We start from the raw sequence: 19,682 nt of genomic DNA, 5'->3' as shown, positions 1-19,682 counted from the left end.
CAGAGGGACCTGCAAAGCTGATTGTTCTTCCCTCGGAGGTGCCAGGACATTTTGCTCCATCACTTCAGCACCAGCCAAGTTGGACTTCTTCTGTCTGTGGAAGTTTCCAGCTATCCTTTGCAGCATCACCTTCCAGAATGTTCCCATGGGTCCCTCTGGGCCTACTCAGTTTGGGTCTCAGCTTAACTCACAGAAGATGCATGGCTTCTCTCTGCCACCCTCTGGCACTAGACCTGAGTGAAGGAATATAGGCTTATGCTGGACCTTCTAAGTCAGTGGTCCCCAGTGTTTTTGACATCAGGGGTTGGTTTCATGAAATACAAGTTTTCCAGGGACTAGGTTGGAGGGGGATGGGTTCAGGATGTTTCAAGAGCACTACATTTATTGTGCATCTTATTCTTATTACATCACTTTCACCTAAAATCATCAGGCATGAGATCCTGGAAGTTGGAGACCCCTGTTCTAAGTGACTGCCAGTGATTAGGACTTGAGTGTCAAGAGTTTGGAGGAGTTCCAGATAATAGCCTTGGAGGAGGTGGAAATTATTGCTGCTTTAAAGACTTGAACTCTGGCTAAATATCAATACACATGCAACACGTTACCACTAACCAGTCCCCCAAAGAGCAGTCTCAAAATGAGAGCATTGATTACCTTTAAGCAATGACCAAATAGGGGAAAATATAAATAACCTCAGATATGCAGACGACACCACTCTTATGGCAGAAAGTGAAGAGGAACTAAACGGCCTCTTGATGAAGCAAAAGAGAAGAGTGAAAAAGCTGGCTTAAAACTCAACATTCAAAAAATGAAGATCATGGCGTCCAGTCCCATTACTTCATGGCAAATAGATGGGGAAACAATGGAAAGTGTGACAGACTTTATTTTCTTGGGCTCCAAAATCACTGCAGATGGTGATTGCAGCCATGAAATTAAAAGACGCTTGCTCCTTGGCTATGACAAACCTAGACAGCATATTAAAAAGCAGAGACATTATTTTGCTGACAAAGGCCCTTCTAGTCAAAGCTATCATTTTTCCAGTAAGCAAGTATGGATGTGAGAATCGGACCATTAAAAAAGCTGAGCACCGAAGAATTGATGCTTTTGAACTGTGGTGTTCAAAACTCTTGAGAGTCCCTTGGACCACAAGGATATCAAACCAGTCAATCCTAAAGGAAATCAGTCCTGAATATTCATTGGAAGGACTGATGCTGAAGCTCCAATACTCTGGCCACCTGATGTGAAGAACTGACTCACTGGAAAAGACCCTGATGCTGGGAAAAATTGAAGGCAGGAGGGGAAGGGGACGACAGAGGATGAGATGGTTGGAAGGCATCACCGACTCAATAGACATGAGTTTGAGCAAGCTCCGGGAGTTGGTGATGGACAGGGAAGCATGGCGTGCTGCAGCCCATGGGGTTCCAAAGAGTGGGACATGACTGAGCGACTGAACTGAACTGGACTGAACTGAATGAACATAAACACATCAAGTGTTAGGGGTCTCTTCTTGAACAGAGCGACAGATGCTGTCTGCCACTCTCTGGGATGACCCAGCAGGCCAGCATGGCTCACACACACCTCAGATGCCTGCAGTCCCTGGGCAGAGGCTCAGCCTTGTCTGCAGCCTCAAAAGTCCACATAAATCAAAGGAGTCGTCTCACTTCTGGCCCAAGGGATGTTTGTTTTATTCAGTGTCACAGAAGCCAACAGCAGCTTCTCCTGTTATTGAGTGCAAAAGTAGAGGCTTCTATGTGCACATCAGAAAAACTGGGTCACTCAGCTTCACAAGTACCCACTAACACTGAGCTTGAGACAGCTCAAAAAAGAAATTTTCTATTTTCGTTCCCATTTTGGCCTGCTGACCTCCCCACACATGCCAATCTTTTGTTTTTTTTCAAGTGCAGTTTGATCTGAGAGGAGAGAAAACACCAGTCAGGAGTCAAAGAGCTCAAAGAGATGTGGGATGGTCATTGCTCAGACTGCAGAAGAGATCTCTTCACTGGAGTGAAAATTTGGAAAACACTGCCATCTTTTCTGAAATCACGAGGCTCCAAGTTTTCTGAGTTGATGGTACTACTCTTGAGAAGCTGAGAGCGTAATTTCAAGAACAGGAAACATGATGGCTTCTTAATCAAATTAAATAGCAAAATGAAAGCAATAATTACTCAAATTTACTTGGCAAATTAGCAAGATAAATTAATTGAAACACTCCTTTTGATCATAAGGATATAATTAGAAAAAGTCTTTGGTGGATGAAAATATCTCTGAGGCATGAATTAAATCAATTGGACAACCTGATGTTAAAGCCCTTATGCTTAGTGTGTAAATCCCAACTTGCTGTTATGGAATATAAAGGAAGAATAGAGATTATCAGCAAGTATTCATTAAAAATGGTCCTGTACAAATAATGTGAATAATAATAGCTAACAACTACTGGGCTTTTATTACATGAAGATGCTGTGCAACACGATGTATTATTATCACTTGTAATGTTTTGTTTCTTTTAAAAATTAATAAAGAGACTCATCATGGTCATCAATTGCATAGCTTAAACCATTGCTGAGCCCATGGTTGTGGACAGAAGGTCGTAAAAGGTTTGTGCTGTACAAGTGGCAACCGTGATGATTGTCTTTATCAATTTTCAAGAGAAATGAAACAGTGCAAGAGATATAAACCATTACTGACCCTCTGCCCATGGGCTTCTCATGTGGTTCAGTGGTAAAGAATCTGCCTGCCAATGCAAGGGATGCAGGTTCAATTCATGGGTTGAGAACATTCCCGAGAGGCGGAAATGGCAACCCACTCCAGTATTCTTGTCTGGGAAATCCCATGGACAGAGGAGACTGGCAGGCTACAGTCCATGGGGTCACAAAGAGATGGATATGGCTTAGCAACTGAGCACGCATGCACAGCCATAACCATAGACTCCATGATGGAAGGAGCACAGGGCACCAAAATCTGACAAAAGCCAGAGGCTGAGATGCCTTTTCTCTTCTTAGCCTCATCTTCCACTTACAAATGCCATTGTGCTCAGTCGTGTCTGACTCTCTGTGACCCAATGAACTGTTATCTGCCAGGCTCCTCTGTCTATGGGATTTTCCAGGCAAGAATACTGGAGTGGGTTGCCATTTCCTTCTCCAGGGATTCTTCTCAACCCAGGGACTGAGCCCACGTTTCCTGCATTGCAGGCCGACTCTTCACTGCTAAGTCACTGGGGAAATCCACGAGGGGAGTAAATACTGTCTTTTTAAATTCCTTTTTGATGCCATGTGCCCAGCACCCAGCCCAGGGCCTAGCACATTGGAAGCATCCGATAAATATTTTTTGGTTGAATAACTGAGTGAAAGCACTCCTTAAACACTCTGCCAAAGTGGGAACAAAAGTGATTATTTCTTTCGGGACATGCTCGAAAGAGAGTAATCACAGTTCAGTCATGGCATGCCAAGAAACTGACCCATATTCCACAATAAGGAGGCTGTGAACCTTAAAAACATCCACACTTCCCAACCCTTGGGAGGAAAGACACTTCCACATGCTGTCTATGGAGAGGAGCAGGAACAAGCTCTGATTCGCAGAAGCAGCAGAGACAGGGTGTGGCCCTGGCAAGCAGTATGTAAGCCACTAAAAGTGGGCATCAGAGCCATCCTGACAGATTATGTTCATGCTCCCCATGCCGGGGGTGGCTCCTAACCCAGCTCTCGGGTCCCTCCACGGGTGCTCCAGAATCTGTGACTTCACTCACTCACTGAAGTTTAGCCCTCATCAGTGTTCCGGGAAACAGGAATACTTTCATAAAGGCAGAAAACGGAGTGAGTTAAGTGGAATAAGTATGATGGCATCTCTATGCCATAGTATGTCTTCAGGTTTCCTTTTGGAAGAAAAGATCACAGAGTCTGCAAAAATAATAGTAACCTGGAGAAATGAAACTCGATAAACCCGAAATACTTCTTCCAGGGACCCAGAACTAATTTTCTCTGTAGCTAATGCCAGTTGTTTTTTTTTTTTTTCTCATCATCCAATCTAAGAGAAATTTAAAAATAAAAAGACCAATTTTTAAGATTTAATTTATATTTAATTGAAGGATAATTGCTTTATGATATTGGTTTCATCTTTGCCATAATCAACATGAATCAGCCATAGGTGTACATATGTCCCTTCCCTCTTAAACCTCCTTCCCATCTCCCACTCTTTCCCATCCCTCTAGGTTGTTACAGAGTCCGGGTTTGAGTTCCCTAAGTCATACACATTCTGTAATTTTGAGATTGCTAAAATGGCTTTCAGTTCAGTTCAGTTCAGTCGCTCAGTCGTATCTGACTCTTTGCGACCCCATGAATCGCAGCACACCAGGCTTCCCTGCCCATTACCAACTCCAGGAGTTCACTCAGACTCACGTCCATCAAGTCAGTGATGCCATCCAGCCATCTCATCCTCTGTCCTCTTCTCCTCCTGCCCCCAATCCCTCCCAGCATCAGAGTCTTTTCCAATGAGTTAACTCTTCGTATGGGGTGGCCAAAGTACTGGAGTATCAGCTTTAGCATCATTCCTTCCAAAGAAGTTTATAACATAAGAAATTATTATCACTAGTAAAGAGTCAAGTGTTTTGTTTTTCACTTTAAGTTCGACATTCAGAATTTTAATCTGCAATGTTGTAAAGATGTAAGATCCTGGGGCATGGTAGCAAAAATTACAAAATGGGATCTGCATTTCATTACAATCTGCTAATTAATAACACAATACACACCAGCTAGACACCAGCAAGAACAGGGTTCTCACCAAGTTGAGGCCCAGGTGAAACAGCAAAGAATTCCTCAAATACTAGAGAAAGAAAGATGCCAAACACTGTACTGAAATATCTCCCTTGGATACGGTTTGCGTTTGGGGAAAAGAAAAAAGGAAAGGCTAGCAGTTAACTTTGTGCCTGCATTTTTCCCTTCTCTGCATTCATGGCCATCACAAACTCCTCTAGACTCAGGACAATGTCGCCTCCAATGAGGGAAGGATGGGCAAACAGAAATCTCTTATTTTTTACCCATGCAAATTGGGTGGTATTTCAAGCACCATCTCCTCCACCCAAAGAGCCAGTAGTATTCCCCAGAGGGAAGCAGGTGTTTGTCATCCATTGAATCAAACAAAAACTGCTTCATTTTCAAATTCACAGACATTTTACATGATATCACATCTGCCCATTTTTCTTAGTATCCAACAGAATTTTTTTCCTATAAATTCTTGCACCAAGCAACATGCAGGATATTAGTTCCCTGACCAGGGATTGAACCCCCAGACCTTGCAGTGAGAGCATGGAGTCTTAACTGCTGGACTGCCAGAGAAGTCCCCCTTTTTTTTTTAAGGAAAAAAAAAGTTCTAACATAAAAAATTTTTCAATCACTTGGATTATAGTAATATTGCTGTAAGACTAATTCCACTGAGATTTTTCTTCTTAGAAAAAATTAATGTGAAAAGCAGAGGTTGTTTAAGTTAGTGACTCACTATGTGCTCATTGTCCAAAAAAATCTGTCAATCCATATATTAGGGAAAAATAAGTTGGCTATCATTTGGCAATAAGTGTTTTATGGACTCATAATTGTGAATCTAGTTATCACCAATTCTAGAAAAACACCCTAAGAAAATAATTCAGTCAAGAGAAGACTTTTCTTCATTAAACTACTCCTTCCAAGATGTTTCAAACTAACAGAAACTGAAACAGACAAAATATCCACCTAGAAAGAAGTCAACAAGTGGTTAAGTAAATGTAGGTTTCTCAATCAAGTATTTGCTAACCATCACAAGTTACAATGGTGCAAATCATATTGTATTATGGACAACATTTTTATAAGTTGCTATGACCAACCTACATAGCATATTAAAAAGCAGAGATGTTACTTTGCCAACAAAGGTCCCTCTAGTCAAGGCTATGGTTTTTCCAGTGGTCATGTATGGATGTGAGAGTTGGACTATAAAGAAAGCTGAGAGCCGAAGAATTGATGCTTTTGAACTGTGGCGTTGGAGAAGACTCTTGAGAGTCCCTTGGACTGCAAGGAGATCCAATCAGTCCATTCTAAAGGAGATCAGTCCTGGGTGTTCATTGGTAGGACTGATGCTGAAGCTGAAACTCCAATACTTTGGCCACCTCATGCGAAGAGCTGACTCATTGGAAAAGACCCTGATGCTAGGAGGGATTCGGGGCAGGAGGAGAAGGGAACGACCGAGGATGAGATGGCTGGATGGCATCACCGACTTGATGGACATGAGTTTGAGTGAACTCCGAGAGTTGGTGAGGGACAAGGAGGCCTGGCATGATGCGATTCATGGGGTCGCAAAGAGTTGGACACAACTGAGTGACTGAACTGAACTGAACTGAATTAAGTAGAATGTCTCTACAATGAGACGTACCTGAAATGTTCTGATCAGCACACAGAAAAGTTCATGAGTCCTTCAGCGAGGTGTGAATGGGGACCTACTTAACCAGACCTCTCCCTGCTCCTTGGCTCTCTATGGTCCCTGGGTGGGCTTTCCTCCCCCCTCTCCCCTCCCCCTCCCTGTGCTGTGCTTAACTTGACTCCTCGCCTGCATCATGCTTCTGTCCATCACTAGATAATCCACATGCATCACTTTGTTCAAGACTCAGCTTCCTTCCCATCTCTTTCACGTTATATTTACCCTGGAGTGAAATTGCTTTATTCGATTCCTCAGCCCTGACAGTCATTTTCTTGATCACTGTGTTTGTTTTGTCTTCTCAGACAGTGAATTCCACAGGCAGAGTTATTTTTAGTGCATGCAATGACTCATAAATATGTGATTTTGAATAAATTAATCAATGAATATAAACCCCGCAGAGCATGGACCATTCCTTTTCTTTGTATCTACAGGTCTTCACATAGTGCAGACCTTCCCATAGTACATTATAAGTGACTGTTAGTCGCTCAGTCATGTCTAACTCTTTGCGACCCCATGGACTGTAGCCTTCCAGACTGCTCTGTCCATGGGATTCTCCAGGTAAGAATACTGGAGTGGGTTGCCATTCCTTTCTTCAGGGGGTCTTTGTGACTCAGGGATCACACCTGGGTCTCCTGCATTGCAGCCAGATTCTTTACTGTCTAAGCCACCAGGGAAGCCCACATGATAAACAGCTCTTCACCTGGAGGAATGAACGTATGTGTATTGCGTTATACACATGTTTGCTGGCTCCAATCCTGGGATGTGTTTTTCTTTCCTGTCCCTTTTCCACCTTTTGTTTCTGTGGAAGATCAGAGACATTCTCTTCTAAGAGGAGTACTACCCATGAAGAGAACTTACCCAGATCGAACTGGCCAGAAATGTAGCCACAAGTCTGCCGGACTTCCTCACTATCCCAGCCCAGAGGGTAGAGGGCGCAGCCAGCACCGATCAACAAGCCTGCAAAGACAAAAGACAAGAAGGCTTTAGCAACGTCCTTCTGGAGCCCAAGATAAAGGTACCAGGGACAAAAGATCAATATCAGCAATATGACAAAGGAACATAGGGTCTGCTTTTGTGAAAGCACCAACCAAGCTCCCTTTAGCAATCTAAGGTCAATTTAACCCCAAGAACAACTCCAAGAACAACTTCAAGTCTGCTTAAAAGGAGAGGGAAGAAAAAGAACAACCCTGATAGACAGCTCAGTCTGCTTCCAACTCTGCCTTTTAAAGCATTAAAAGCCTCGCAAATCCTGTTTAGGAACTACAATCCAGAAGCGCTTTTTAACCACTCTTGTAAAAAGCCAGCCCAATTCCACCATCAATCCATGTAAACAAGTAATTCGAGTGCCAGCAAAAGACCTCATCGGTCATGCTTCATCATTCATCAGATCTTTTCTTCCAATTTAAGAATCAAAACAGAATGTTTCAGCATCATCAATTTTTACCCAGGGCAGAGAGGATATAAAGATTTTCATGCACCACTTAGGCACACTGATTGAACTCGTGAACTGGGCCACGGCTCTCGTGTTCTTTTGAGAAGGTGAGAATCATCAAGTGTTCACGTGTCCTGGAAATACTCAAGAAGACGGCCGCTGATTGGGATCTCAGTGCTTCTTGCAGCAGGTTTGCTAATTCAACTGAAGCAAGTGATGGATTTATTTTCATATAAGTCAGGTTATCATGGCAGCTTACTCTGAGCCAGTCTTTAGCGACTCATTCAGAGTCACTGATTAGTGAGTCTTTGGTGTTGCATCAAAGCCTAATATGGTCTTACAAGAAAATGAATGAGACTGAGTGAAAGAAAGTGAAAGTGAAGTTGCTCAGTCATGTCTGAGTCTTTGCAACTATGGACTGTGGCCTACCAGGCTCCCCTGTCCATGGGATTTTCCAGGCAAGAATACTGGAGTGGGTTGCCATTTCCTTCTCCAGGAGACCTTCCCGACCCAGGGATTGAAACCAGGTCGCCCGCATTGTAGGCAGATGCGTTAGAATCTGAGCTACCAGGGAAGCACTGACCAATTGAAACAGAGGGCTAATCTGGAAGTATCATTTTGTCATGTCAGTCAACAGGTATAAACATCACTCGTGGGACTTCCTTGGTGGTCCAGTGGTTAAGAATCTGCCTTGTAATGCAGGGGAGATGGGTTTGATCCCTGGCTGGGGAACTAAAATCTCATAGGGCATGGAGAAACGAAGCTTGCGCATTGCAACTAGAGAGTCTGTGTGCCACAACGAACATCCCCCCATACTACAACTAAGACCTAATGCGGCCAAATAAATAAACATCATCTGTACACACAGTCTGACTGTCTGCAGGACTGTGGGTAAAAAGACACTAAATGAGGGAAGCTCCTAAATAAGAAAACAGTTAATGTGCTAATGCATAGCCAGAATGCCGGGGTCCCCCAGGGCATCTCAAGGAACCTTCAGTATTTGTGGATTGAGTCTCTTCCTGTCCTCCTTCTGCTTCTCCTCTACCCTTGGTAGGTGACTTGCATAGTTGTAACCAGGCAAACCATCTGTTTCCTCACAGACATCTAAGGAGGAGCTACTTTCTACCCACCTCCCCCAAACTCCATGCCAAACTCTCTGGAGAGATACCCCCCCGAAACGTATACACATTTCCCACCTTGCTGGCCCTCCTTCTGGCCTGGCCCTTGGACCACAGTCAGATGAGCATCTAATAGAAGGGCCGTGATCCTAGCAAATGCCTGCAAAGAATCACTGTAGCTGCAAATCACACACTCCAGGACCTGTATGCAACGGTATAGATATGAATGGTGCTGAGGCTGAAGAATAATTCAGCAAGCAACAATACAAGGTTTACTGACTCAGCAAATCCCTCAGTGGCCGGTTTCCTTAGGCTTTTTGCCTTAGGATAAATTTTACAGTATTCTGTAGACAACTCCAAGCTAGCATTATCTGCCATCAGGTAAACAGAGAATTAATGAGGAGGCCAAAGTTTGTGTACACTGAATTCCCTGAGTGTTGAATAAATAATGTGGCATCATTTCCATGAGAGTCAGTTCTTAATAAGTACCGTCACTTTCTGAAATCTGGGTGAATAATTTTTAAATGATGACATACGCAAAAATGCAGTTGGATAGAAAATGTTCAAGAGTAAGAAAAGCAAAGAACAATAACATTTAAATGATGAGTGTTCCCTTAATCTGATAGGCAAACAAATAAACAGTCTCATTTGCTAATGTTCTTTCAGTATGGCAGAAAAATATCGGTCAGGTGTTCATGAAACAAGCCGTTTCCATACAATATAACGATCCCATAATTTGGGAGACTAAATCGAGGGAAGCTTTCTCAGTGCCTATATATGGAAGGACTATCATTCCCTAAATAGGACAACACACGGCAGTCAGAATTCTTTTGTAGAATATTGGGCTGTCTTTGTAAAACTACAAAATGTAGATTCAACCATACAAATTGGAAACAATTTTGTACATAAGAAATCTGTGTTAGGTGTAAGAATTTTTTAAAAATAAAATACCATGAGCATATGCTCACATTAAAAAATGATTCTGTGGAGGGCAACGAGCTTATCTGGATTTTACTCTTAATATTTATGGAGCCTTTGTTTTGTTATCTGCTAATGTTTGCTGACAGAAAAGATACTGCAGAGTCTGAAGATTTGGGAAACATTTCTGGAAAAAAAAGTGCAAGCTGCAAACTCAGTAGGCTAAGTAGTCATTGCAATGACTAGGTTCTGTAGGGGGATATCTGGCCTCCAGACACCCTGCTACCATAGTCCATTAAGGTAGAAGCAAGTCTCAGACCAAATTCAGCGAACTCTACAACGGTTGTTTATTAGCAGGCTGGGACAAAGAACAATCAGATGACCAATTCTCTAAATGCAGTGAAACCCTCCCTCCAATTCCATCAGAGAATCACTCTAACAAGTACCTTCAACACATAGTAAATACAACAAATATTCAGATAGCAGGATCAGGGACATCTTTTGTCAAATCAGACAGTATCTTCCACTAAATGGAATGGGAGAGGGCACTGGGGTCAAGAGTGCTAGACCTGTACTGCCCCATCCTGTAGCCATGAGCTACTTGTAGCTAGTGAAGTTTAAATTTAAGTTAATTAAAATTAAATAAAAGTTGGACTTCCCTGATGGTCCAGTGGTTAAGAATCTGCCTGCCAGTACAGGGGACACAGCTTCCATCCCTGGTCCAGGAAGATTCCACACGCCAGGGGGCGGCGGGCAACTAAGCCCACAGCTACTGAGTCCACCACGTGCCGAAACCACTGAAGCCTGCATGTCCTAAAGCCGTGCTCTGAAACAAGAGAAGCCATTGCAGTGAGAAGCCCATTCACCACGACTAGAGAGTAGCCCCCACTCTTGTTAGCTAGACAAAAGCCCACGCAGCAAGAAATACCCAGCACAGCCAAAGTAAATAAATAAATTTTAAAATAAAAAAATTAAATTAAATAAAAATAAAATTCAATTGCCCTAGTCACTTGGTGCGAGAGGCTTCCATATTGGACAGTGTAAAATACAGACCATTTTCATAATCACAGATTTATTTTGAGCTGAAAACAAATGCCTAAACAGATACAGACAGAGGGCCTTTTTGGAGCAGAGATATCACCAGTGATACCTGCTAGTAATATAGGCAGGTGGGGTGGGGAAACTCTAGACAGGGCCTAAAGATCAGTGTCCACTCTATGTCCCACTGTTTCTGCCTGGCCCAGTAAACATTTACCAAACCTTTGCTTTTCCATCTCCATGTCAATCACCTTCCTCCCCTCTGAAGTCCCAAATGACTAACCCCCAGTGTTCTCTTTGTCTTAGCTGAGAATGATATTTAAAGTGAGTGATGCTTTTGCCATTTCAGGGAATTACTCATTTTTTCCTGAGTCCCTCTCATGTATACATGTTGTTAAACGTTTGTTTTTCTTCTCTTAATCTGTCTCATGTCAAGCCAATTTAATTCTTAGACCAGCCAAAAGTATCTAGAAGGGTAAAGGAAAATTCCTTCCTCTCCATCACTGGGCTGGCCAGATTCTTACACTCTGTGCCTGATAATGCTTGTGAATAAGCAAAATCATCTTTACTTTTTAAGATTCTCCTTTTTTAGGTGGGGCTAGAAGCCAGGAAACTACATTTCAAAAACTCACCTGCAGACTTCCCTGGTGATCTAGTGGTAAAGAATCCACTTGTCAATGCAGGAGACACAGGATCAATTTTTGATCCAGGAAGATTCCACAGAGCACAGAGCAACTAAGCCTGGATGGCACAACTACTAAGCCTGAGCTCTAGGGCCTGTGCTCCGCAACAAGAGAAGTCGCCGCAATGAGAAGGTCATGCACCGCAACAAAGAATAGCCCCTGCTCACCACAGTAGAGAAAGTCCACACAGCAAAGAAGACTTAGTGCAACCAAACAATGAACCAACCAAACAAACAAATCAAAAAACTGTCCTGCTAGCAGAATCTCTGGCTTATAGTCAGTGAGAAGGTAAAAGGGAGAGATAAACCACGTTTCCCATTGGCAGCTGCAGCCAGGGACGTGTCTTTCTGCTGTCTATATGTGAGATATGGGGACTGGCTTCCTGGCATTCCTCTCAACCTCACTCACTAATGGCAGATCATAAGCTGCCCTGATGTTTGATCCATGCACTTCCTCAACTCCTGAATTCTACAAAGGAGTTTCTCTGACCTTCATTTCCCCAGATCTAACAGGTCTGTGAAACTTCAAATCCCTGGGTTACATCCCCTCCTGCCTGAAACACCTAGAGTGGTTTCTTTCACTGGCGATTCCCTGGGTGGTACTGATACATACCCTACTTGTGGAGTTTTCATTCCAATCCCAAAGAATGCTCCAACTACCACACAATTGCACTCATCTCACATGCTAGTAAAGTAATGCTCAAAATTCTCCAAGCCAGGCTTCAGCAATACGTGAACTGTGAACTTCCTGATGTTCAAGCTGGTTTTAGAAAAGGCAGAGGAACCAGAGATCAAATTGCCAACATCCGCTGGATCATGGAAAAAGCAAGAGAGTTCCAGAAAAACATCTATTTCTGCTTTATTGGCTATGCCAAAGCCTTTGACTGATCATAATAAACTGTGGAAAATTCTGAGAGAGATGGGAATACCCGACCACCTAACCTCCTTCTTGAGAAATCTGTATGCAGGTCAGGAAGCAACAGTTAGAACTGGACATGGAACAACAGACTGGTTCCAAATAGGAAAAGGAGTATGTCAAGGCTGTATATTGTCACCCTGCTTACTTAACTTATATGCAGAGTACATCATGAGAAACGCTGGACTGGAAGAAACACAAGCTGGAATCAAGATTGCTGGGAGAAATATCAATAACCTCAGATATGCAGATGACACCACCCTTATGGAAGAAAGTGAAGAGGAACTAAAAAGCCTCTTGATGAAAGTGAAAGAGGAGAGTGAAAAAGTTGGCTTAAAGCTCAACATTCAGAAAACAAAGATCATGGCATCTGGTCCCATCACTTCATGGCAAATAGATGGGGAAACAGTGGAAACAGTGGAAACAGTGTCAGACTTTATTTTTTTGAGCTCCCAAATCACTGCAGATGGTGAATGCAGCCATGAAATTAAAAGACGCTTACTCTTTGGAAGAAAAGTTATGACCAACCTAGACAGCATATTCAAAAGCAGAGACATTACTTTGCTGACTGAGGTCTGTCTAGTCAAGGCTATGGTTTTCCCTGTGGTCATGTATGGATGTGAGAGTTGGACTGTGAAGAAGGCTGAGCACCGAAGAATTGATGCTTTTGAAGTGTGGTGTTGGAGAACTCTTGAGAGTCCCTTGGACTGCAAGGAGATCCAACCAGTCCATTCTAAAGGAGATCAGCCCTGGGTGTTCTTTGGAAGGAATGATGCTAAAGCTGAAACTCCAGTACTTTGGCCACTTCATGCAAAGAGTTGACTCATTGGAAAAGACTCTGATGCTGGGAGCGATTGGGGGCAGGAGGAGAAGGGGATGACAGAGGATGAGATGGCTGGATGGCATCACTGACTCAATGGACGCGAGTCTGAGTGAACTCCGGGAGTTGGCAATGGACAGGGAGGCCTGGTGTGCTGCATTCATGGAATCACAAAGAGTTGGACACAACTGAGTGACTGAACTGAACTGAACTACTTGTGGGGACTTCCCTGGTGGCTCAGACAGTAATGCACCTGACTACAATACGGGATACCCAGGTTCAATCCCTGGGTCGGGAAGATCCTCTGGAGAAGGAAACGGCAACCCACTCCAGTACTCTTGCCTGGAAAATCCCATGGACAGAGGAGCGTGGTAGGCTACCGTCCATAGGGTTGCAAAGAGTCAGACACGACTGAACGACTTCACTTTCACTTTTCACTTTCTACTTGTGGGAGTGCAGAGGGGCTCATATGTACTTTCTATCTGTCCATTACTTAAACATCATCCTTTTTCTCAATTAAGAATGAGCTCTGATACAACCTATGCTAATTATTAAACCTTGGGGTAAGTGTGGTGTGTGCACCCTCAGTTGTGTCCAACTACTTGCAACCCCATGGACTATAGCCTGCCAGGCTCCTCTGTTTATGGAATTTCCCAGGCAAGAATACTTGAGTGGGTTGTCATTTCCTTGGGGTAAGTACAGTGATATTAAAAGGCTTTGTATTAATTACCTCTGTGGTGTGGTCTCTCTTAGGGAACTTCTGCTAATGAACTTCTTGAGTGTGGATTCCCAAAGAGGACACTTTAAATGTTAACTAAGGGCCCTTACATTGGAGTCAACTAGAATTTATCATCTATACTGAAGTATTGACATGGTAAAGTTGGAAACAATTACATAAAAGGACATCTTTTTTATGGAAGAAATCTGTCATTGTTCAGTTTTTAGCAGTGTTAAATCTTAGACCATGTTGTGGATATCAACATTTGCTGGAAACATAGTTTGAAAATTCTTGAATTAGATACTACTTAGATATGATACTGTATGCTGAAATGAGGCCCAGAAAAAATTCTGGAATGTAAAGTGGTTGCCCGAATGAAATTTTAGTGATCTAATGAGTTTTTATAGCTCTGGCTGACTAATTTGCTCCTGGGGAGTAAATGGTTCAATTAAAATCTCTGGCTCACAAACTTTTATATTATTTACATGGATTTTCTTTATTAGATTTATAAACCTTGTGGTTAACTCATGGGGTTTAATTATGTGGTATTTCAACGGAATTCTTGTTTCACTGCCATGAAAGAAAAAAAGTCACACTTTTTGAAAAACCTGTGCAAGGAGGAGTGGAAGTGAGGAGAGATGCTGTGAACTGAGGCATCAACCTGAGGAAGGTGGTAACAGAGGCGGGTGGGTGGAAGAGGTGTGAGGTCATTTGCCACTATAGGCTCATTTGCAATTAAAGAAGAAATCTAATTTTGCAGTCCTAAAGACTGCAACTTTTAAGGGGTCATGAGTCAATCCCAAATTAGTGTAAATTAGTTCAAACTTTTAGATTTCACCAGCACCTAGCTGGAATTAGACATCAGGACAGCACAGACCTTGACAAAAGTCATTCTGTAGGTGGTCCTGGGAATTCAGAGAGACACTGCTTCCTAAAAAGGAAAAAAAAAAAAAAAATCCAAACAAATGACTCAATAGTTCTTAAATTAAAAAAACACACAGACACATTTGAATCATGCATTAACTATTAGGCCATTTTAACTCGAGTACCCATAAAGAAGGCTGAGCTCCAAAGAATTGATGCTTTCAAACTGTGGTGTTGGAGAAGACTCTTGAGAGTCCCTTGGACAACAAGGATATCAAACCAGTCAATCCGAAAGGAAATTAACCCTGATTATTCATTGGAAGGACTGATGCTGAAGCTGAAGCTCCAATACTTTGGCAACCTGATGGGAAGAGCTGACTCACTGGAAAAGACCCTGACGCTGGGAAAGACGGAAGGCAGGAAGAGAAGGGGGCAACAGAGGATGAGATGGTTAGATAGCATCACTGACTCAATGGACATGAATTTGAGCAAACTCCAAGACATAGTGAAGGACAAGGAAGCCTGGCAGGCTGCATGCAATTCATGGGGTCACAAAGAGTTGGACATGACTTAGTAACTGAACAACAACCTTAGGGTTCTGGCCTCACTCTGTTCAAGATAACTAAAATATATGAAGACCCAAGTCAGCACAGAGACCTCTAAGGAGAAGCCAGTATTAATGGAGAAGGGAGAGTCCAGGTAAATGCAGAAAGGTGGATGCTGGGAGCTGTGCTGTGATGCTGTACGATCCAAGGGGTCTGCCCTTGGCCCCAGATGGGTTCATCGGTCTAAATCTTAGGATACACTCTGCCTGTAAACCACCTTGGGGAGAAGGTCCTAGTGGAAACGGTATTCATTTTCGCACCATGCTGGAGATGCCTGTCATGATACTAATTATTTTTTAGAATCTGAGTGGGGAGTCTGAAGCTCCTGAAGAGTTCTTCGGTCAAAGTGAAAACCCCAGGCTGGGAATTTTCCCTTCTGCAAACCCTTTTCTATTCAAAGTCAATACTTCACACTTAGCCAACGGAATATTAACATAACAATTCAGCTCCTGCCAAGAAGGCAAAACAAACCCCTCCAGTCAGCCAATGCCAATTACTCTCCACAGGTGGTACGAATAGAGTCCTCGTGTTCAACGCATAAAGTCTTATTTTTTTTTCCAGGCCACTCTTGAAAGTTTTTCTGTGATCTCACTTTTTTTCCATGACTATTTGCTCCATTCTTTTTCATGGTTTATTATTATTTTTTTTAAACAGCCTGACTTTTTCCACCTATTGCCCCTGCAGTGGTCACGCAAGTCCTTCCCATCAATTCATCTTTTATGTTTTTTAGATACTTTTATTCGTCCTCCAGGTCCTTTTTCTTCCTTTCTGTGGCAAGCACCGAGGGAAATTGTTTCCTCTGCTTTTCTCATGAAAGCTGCACAGTCTCGTAGCCTGTTATCTAGAGTTTCCTTTGGAAAAGGTTGGCACTTTCCATCTCTAAGTCTTCATGTGCTTTTTATGTCCACCATATTCGTCCATTTTCGGTCCTTGATAACCAGCCCTTTACACAATGTAACAAGAAAATAAATCCAGTAGTGGGGAGAGGATGAGGGCAAAGGTCAGTATTATAACTCTCTGGACTCTGAACGCACAATGAGGAGAAAACTACTGAAGTATTCTAGAAGAAATAGACTCAGTTAGGTTTTTGCAAGCCATTTTGTTGTTACTGTTGTTCAGTTGCTAAGTTATGTCCGACTCTTTCGTGTCTCCGTGGACTGTAGCCTGCCAGGCTCCTCTGTCCACGGGATTTCCTAGGCAAGAATACTGGAGTGGGTTCTTCTTCAGGGGATCTTTCTGGCCCAAGGGTCAAACCTGTGTCTTCTGCGTTGCAGGCAGATTCTTACTGCTAAGCCAGGGAAGCCCATGTAATACTTGTCTAATAGATAATAGCCTTTAGTTAGCAGATGAGGAAATTGAAACTTGGAGAGGTAGGTTTCTTCTCATCTACCAGTAAATACTGGTACGTGTATTTCCTGGTAGATTCAGGGACTTACTTTCAGGCCAATCTGAGCCAGTTCTCCTAACCTCTACCTTCTATTGATGCCCAAATCCCGAAGTGTTCATGGTCCCAACTCTGACCTGACCTCCCATATTCACATGTGTATTGAGGAACCCTGTGTATAAACGGAGAAGTAGGGATGTGGTGGCTCAGATGGTAAAGCGTCTGTCTACAATGCGGGAGACCCGGGTTCGATCCCTGGATTGGGAAGATCCCCTGGAGAAGGAAATGGCAATCCACTCCAGGACTATTGCCTGGAAAATCCCATGGACAGAGGAGCCTGGTAGGCTACAGCCCATGGGGTCGCAAAGAGTTGGACACGACTGAGTGACTTCATTTCACTTCTTCACTTCACTTCAGGGATGGGGCGGAAGAGAGATTTCAAGTCACCATTTCTCTCTGATTGATTCTCTACAGGGAACAACTCTGCCGTTGCCTGTTACCAAAGAGAAGGAATGGGCTCCTGGGAACCCTACAAATGGATCCCCCCTTCCCTGAGTGCCAATGAGGGAGAACCAGGATGTGAGTTCCAGCACACCAAGAACTCCATCCATAAAGAGGACATCGAAACATAGAGATAAGAAATGGATTCTTCATCATCAGAGGTTTAGCCAAGAAAAGCATATCTCCTCCTAAGACTAAAGCATAATATAGAAACAAGACCACTTCTGCTCTATCAAAGATACTTTCACAAATCACAATAAGACTATTTTTTCACACTGAAAACACCCTGCAGAAGAGAACATACTTTAGATGCTCTTAAAATATTTTCCAAAATGGCTCCTTGATTCTCATTTCATCTTCTTTTCCAGTTCATGGGGCAGAAAACAGCAAAGACATACACAGTGAGGGGCACCAGAGTACCTGCTCTTTAGCTCAGGGTGAAAAATCAGAAGCTGCTTTCAGCCACTAGTGACCTGTCATCTTTGCTTTTTCTAGAGTCCTAGGCAATCACTGGTAGAAAAATTAAAGTTGTTTCAAACAGTGCAACTTTGAGATTTTGTAATTTCTATGTGATTGTTTTCTGGTAAATTACATCTGATTAAAAGCAACATTTTTCTAACCCTCCTATTTAAGAGCTGGCTTCCCTGATGGCTCAGAGGTAAAGAATATGCCTGCAATGCAGGAGATGAGGGTTTGATCTCTGGGTTGGGAAGATCCCCTGGAAAAGCAAATGGCAACCCACGCCAGTATTCTTGCCTGGAGAATTTCATGGACAGAGGAGCCCCTAGAGTAACAAACCATGGGGTCTCAAAAGAGTCAGACACGACTTAGTAACTGAGCAACAACAAACAACCAGGGACTCACTTTCAGGCCAATCTGTAAAATGGGGATGCCTCCTTCTCAGGGTGAAATATAGTGTATGTAAAGAGATGGGTACGATACTCCCAATAAGTGATCAGTGACTAGTCTCTACTGCTAAGCTTTGAACTTTGCACTGATGTAGGGGAGGGTGGTGGACTCTGTTTGAGCCAATGTGTGTTTGTACTTGTCTCAGAGAAGGCCCTCTTCTTAGATGGAACACAGAGAGGGTTCCAGGAAGGATATTCCTGGAACCATAACTCGTGAACACTTGACCCAACAGTCATATCAGCCATGCAAACCTCAGTTAGCAAGAATGAAACAGCTACAAGGCTGATGGCCCTCAGCCAAAGGACCCATACACGACTATAAGGATAAAAACACGTTCATCTGTTCTGGTTCTATTTCTTTTTACTTCTAAAGGCACTGTGACCTTTCTGCGAAGCAGGCATATCCAGAACTGATGTCCCCCTTTGGTTGGGATGGAATCACAGACAAGAGTGGAGATCTGAGGGTCACCCAGGGGATAATGAGGGGCAGAGCTGGGATAAACTCGGGGTTCTAGATGCCTATTCTATGCTTTGGTTCACTACCTTCTCTCTGAGGCTCCTAAGAACAGAGCTGGCCAGGCTCAGTGCTGCAGCGTCAGTTCTGAAGCAAAAGAAATTCTAATTTTCACTGACCCTAAGGTGTCCTGCGGGCTTCTCCCGTGGCTTAGATGGTGAAGAATCTGCCTGCAATGCAGGAGACTGCGGTTTGATCCCTGGGTCAGGAAGATCCCCTGGAGAAGGGAATGGTTACTCACTCCAGTATTCTTGCCTGGAGAATCCCATGGACAGAGGATCCTGGTGGGTTACAGTTCATGGGGTCGCAAAGAGTCGGACATGACTGAGCAATGAACACTTTCACTGTTTTTCAAAGGTGTCCTGTGTTAACAGCAGAGGGAAAATAAAGACACAGTCCCACATTTCCAGAGGAGGGTGGCTGGGGACAAAGCTTCTCAGCCTGACACGCATACAAAACAGCTGGAGGGCTTGTTCAAATGCAGATTCTAGCTCTGCAGGTTGGGGGCAGGGCTGAATCGCCTGCATTTTGAAGGGGTTCCCGGTGAGATGAGGGGCTGCTGAGTGCATCACACTTTGAGCAGCGAGGATCCAGGGGGAATAGTGCTGGCCTTGAGGTTGACCTCATCAGGTCTGAATCCTGACACCACCTCACCGGATGTGTGACCTTGAACAGCATGCTTTTGACTTCCCTAAGCCCAGATTTTCATCTATAAAATAGATGCAATGGTACCCACATCTTTAGTACTGTTATTAGAAATAAATAAAAGACTTAATAAAGATGCCTAGTTGGGGCTTGGCATGAGACAAAGGCTTGGTCATCAGTATTAATA

General features: G+C 43.3%; 1 protein-coding gene across 5 annotated transcripts in view; it reads right to left on the bottom strand.

Moving 5' to 3' along the window:
* The window catches only part of LHFPL6 (LHFPL tetraspan subfamily member 6), a 234,978-nt gene that overhangs the window by 19,490 nt on the left and 195,806 nt on the right, over positions 1 to 19,682 (bottom strand). For 3 of the 5 annotated variants that reach the window (XM_012184538.5, XM_027973598.2, XM_015098094.3), the window contains exon 3: positions 7,291 to 7,389. In XM_012184538.5, coding sequence (XP_012039928.1) covers positions 7,291 to 7,389 — 99 coding nt within the window. The other 2 variants (XM_060394385.1, XM_060394386.1) reach the window with 1 other exon arrangement.

The sequence above is a fragment of the Ovis aries genome, chromosome 10, assembly GCF_016772045.2.
Source record: "Ovis aries strain OAR_USU_Benz2616 breed Rambouillet chromosome 10, ARS-UI_Ramb_v3.0, whole genome shotgun sequence".
NCBI classification, from domain to species: Eukaryota; Metazoa; Chordata; class Mammalia; order Artiodactyla; family Bovidae; genus Ovis; species Ovis aries.
The sequence above is the reverse complement of the archived record's forward strand: the minus strand, read 5'-3'. Positions and strand labels throughout refer to the sequence as shown.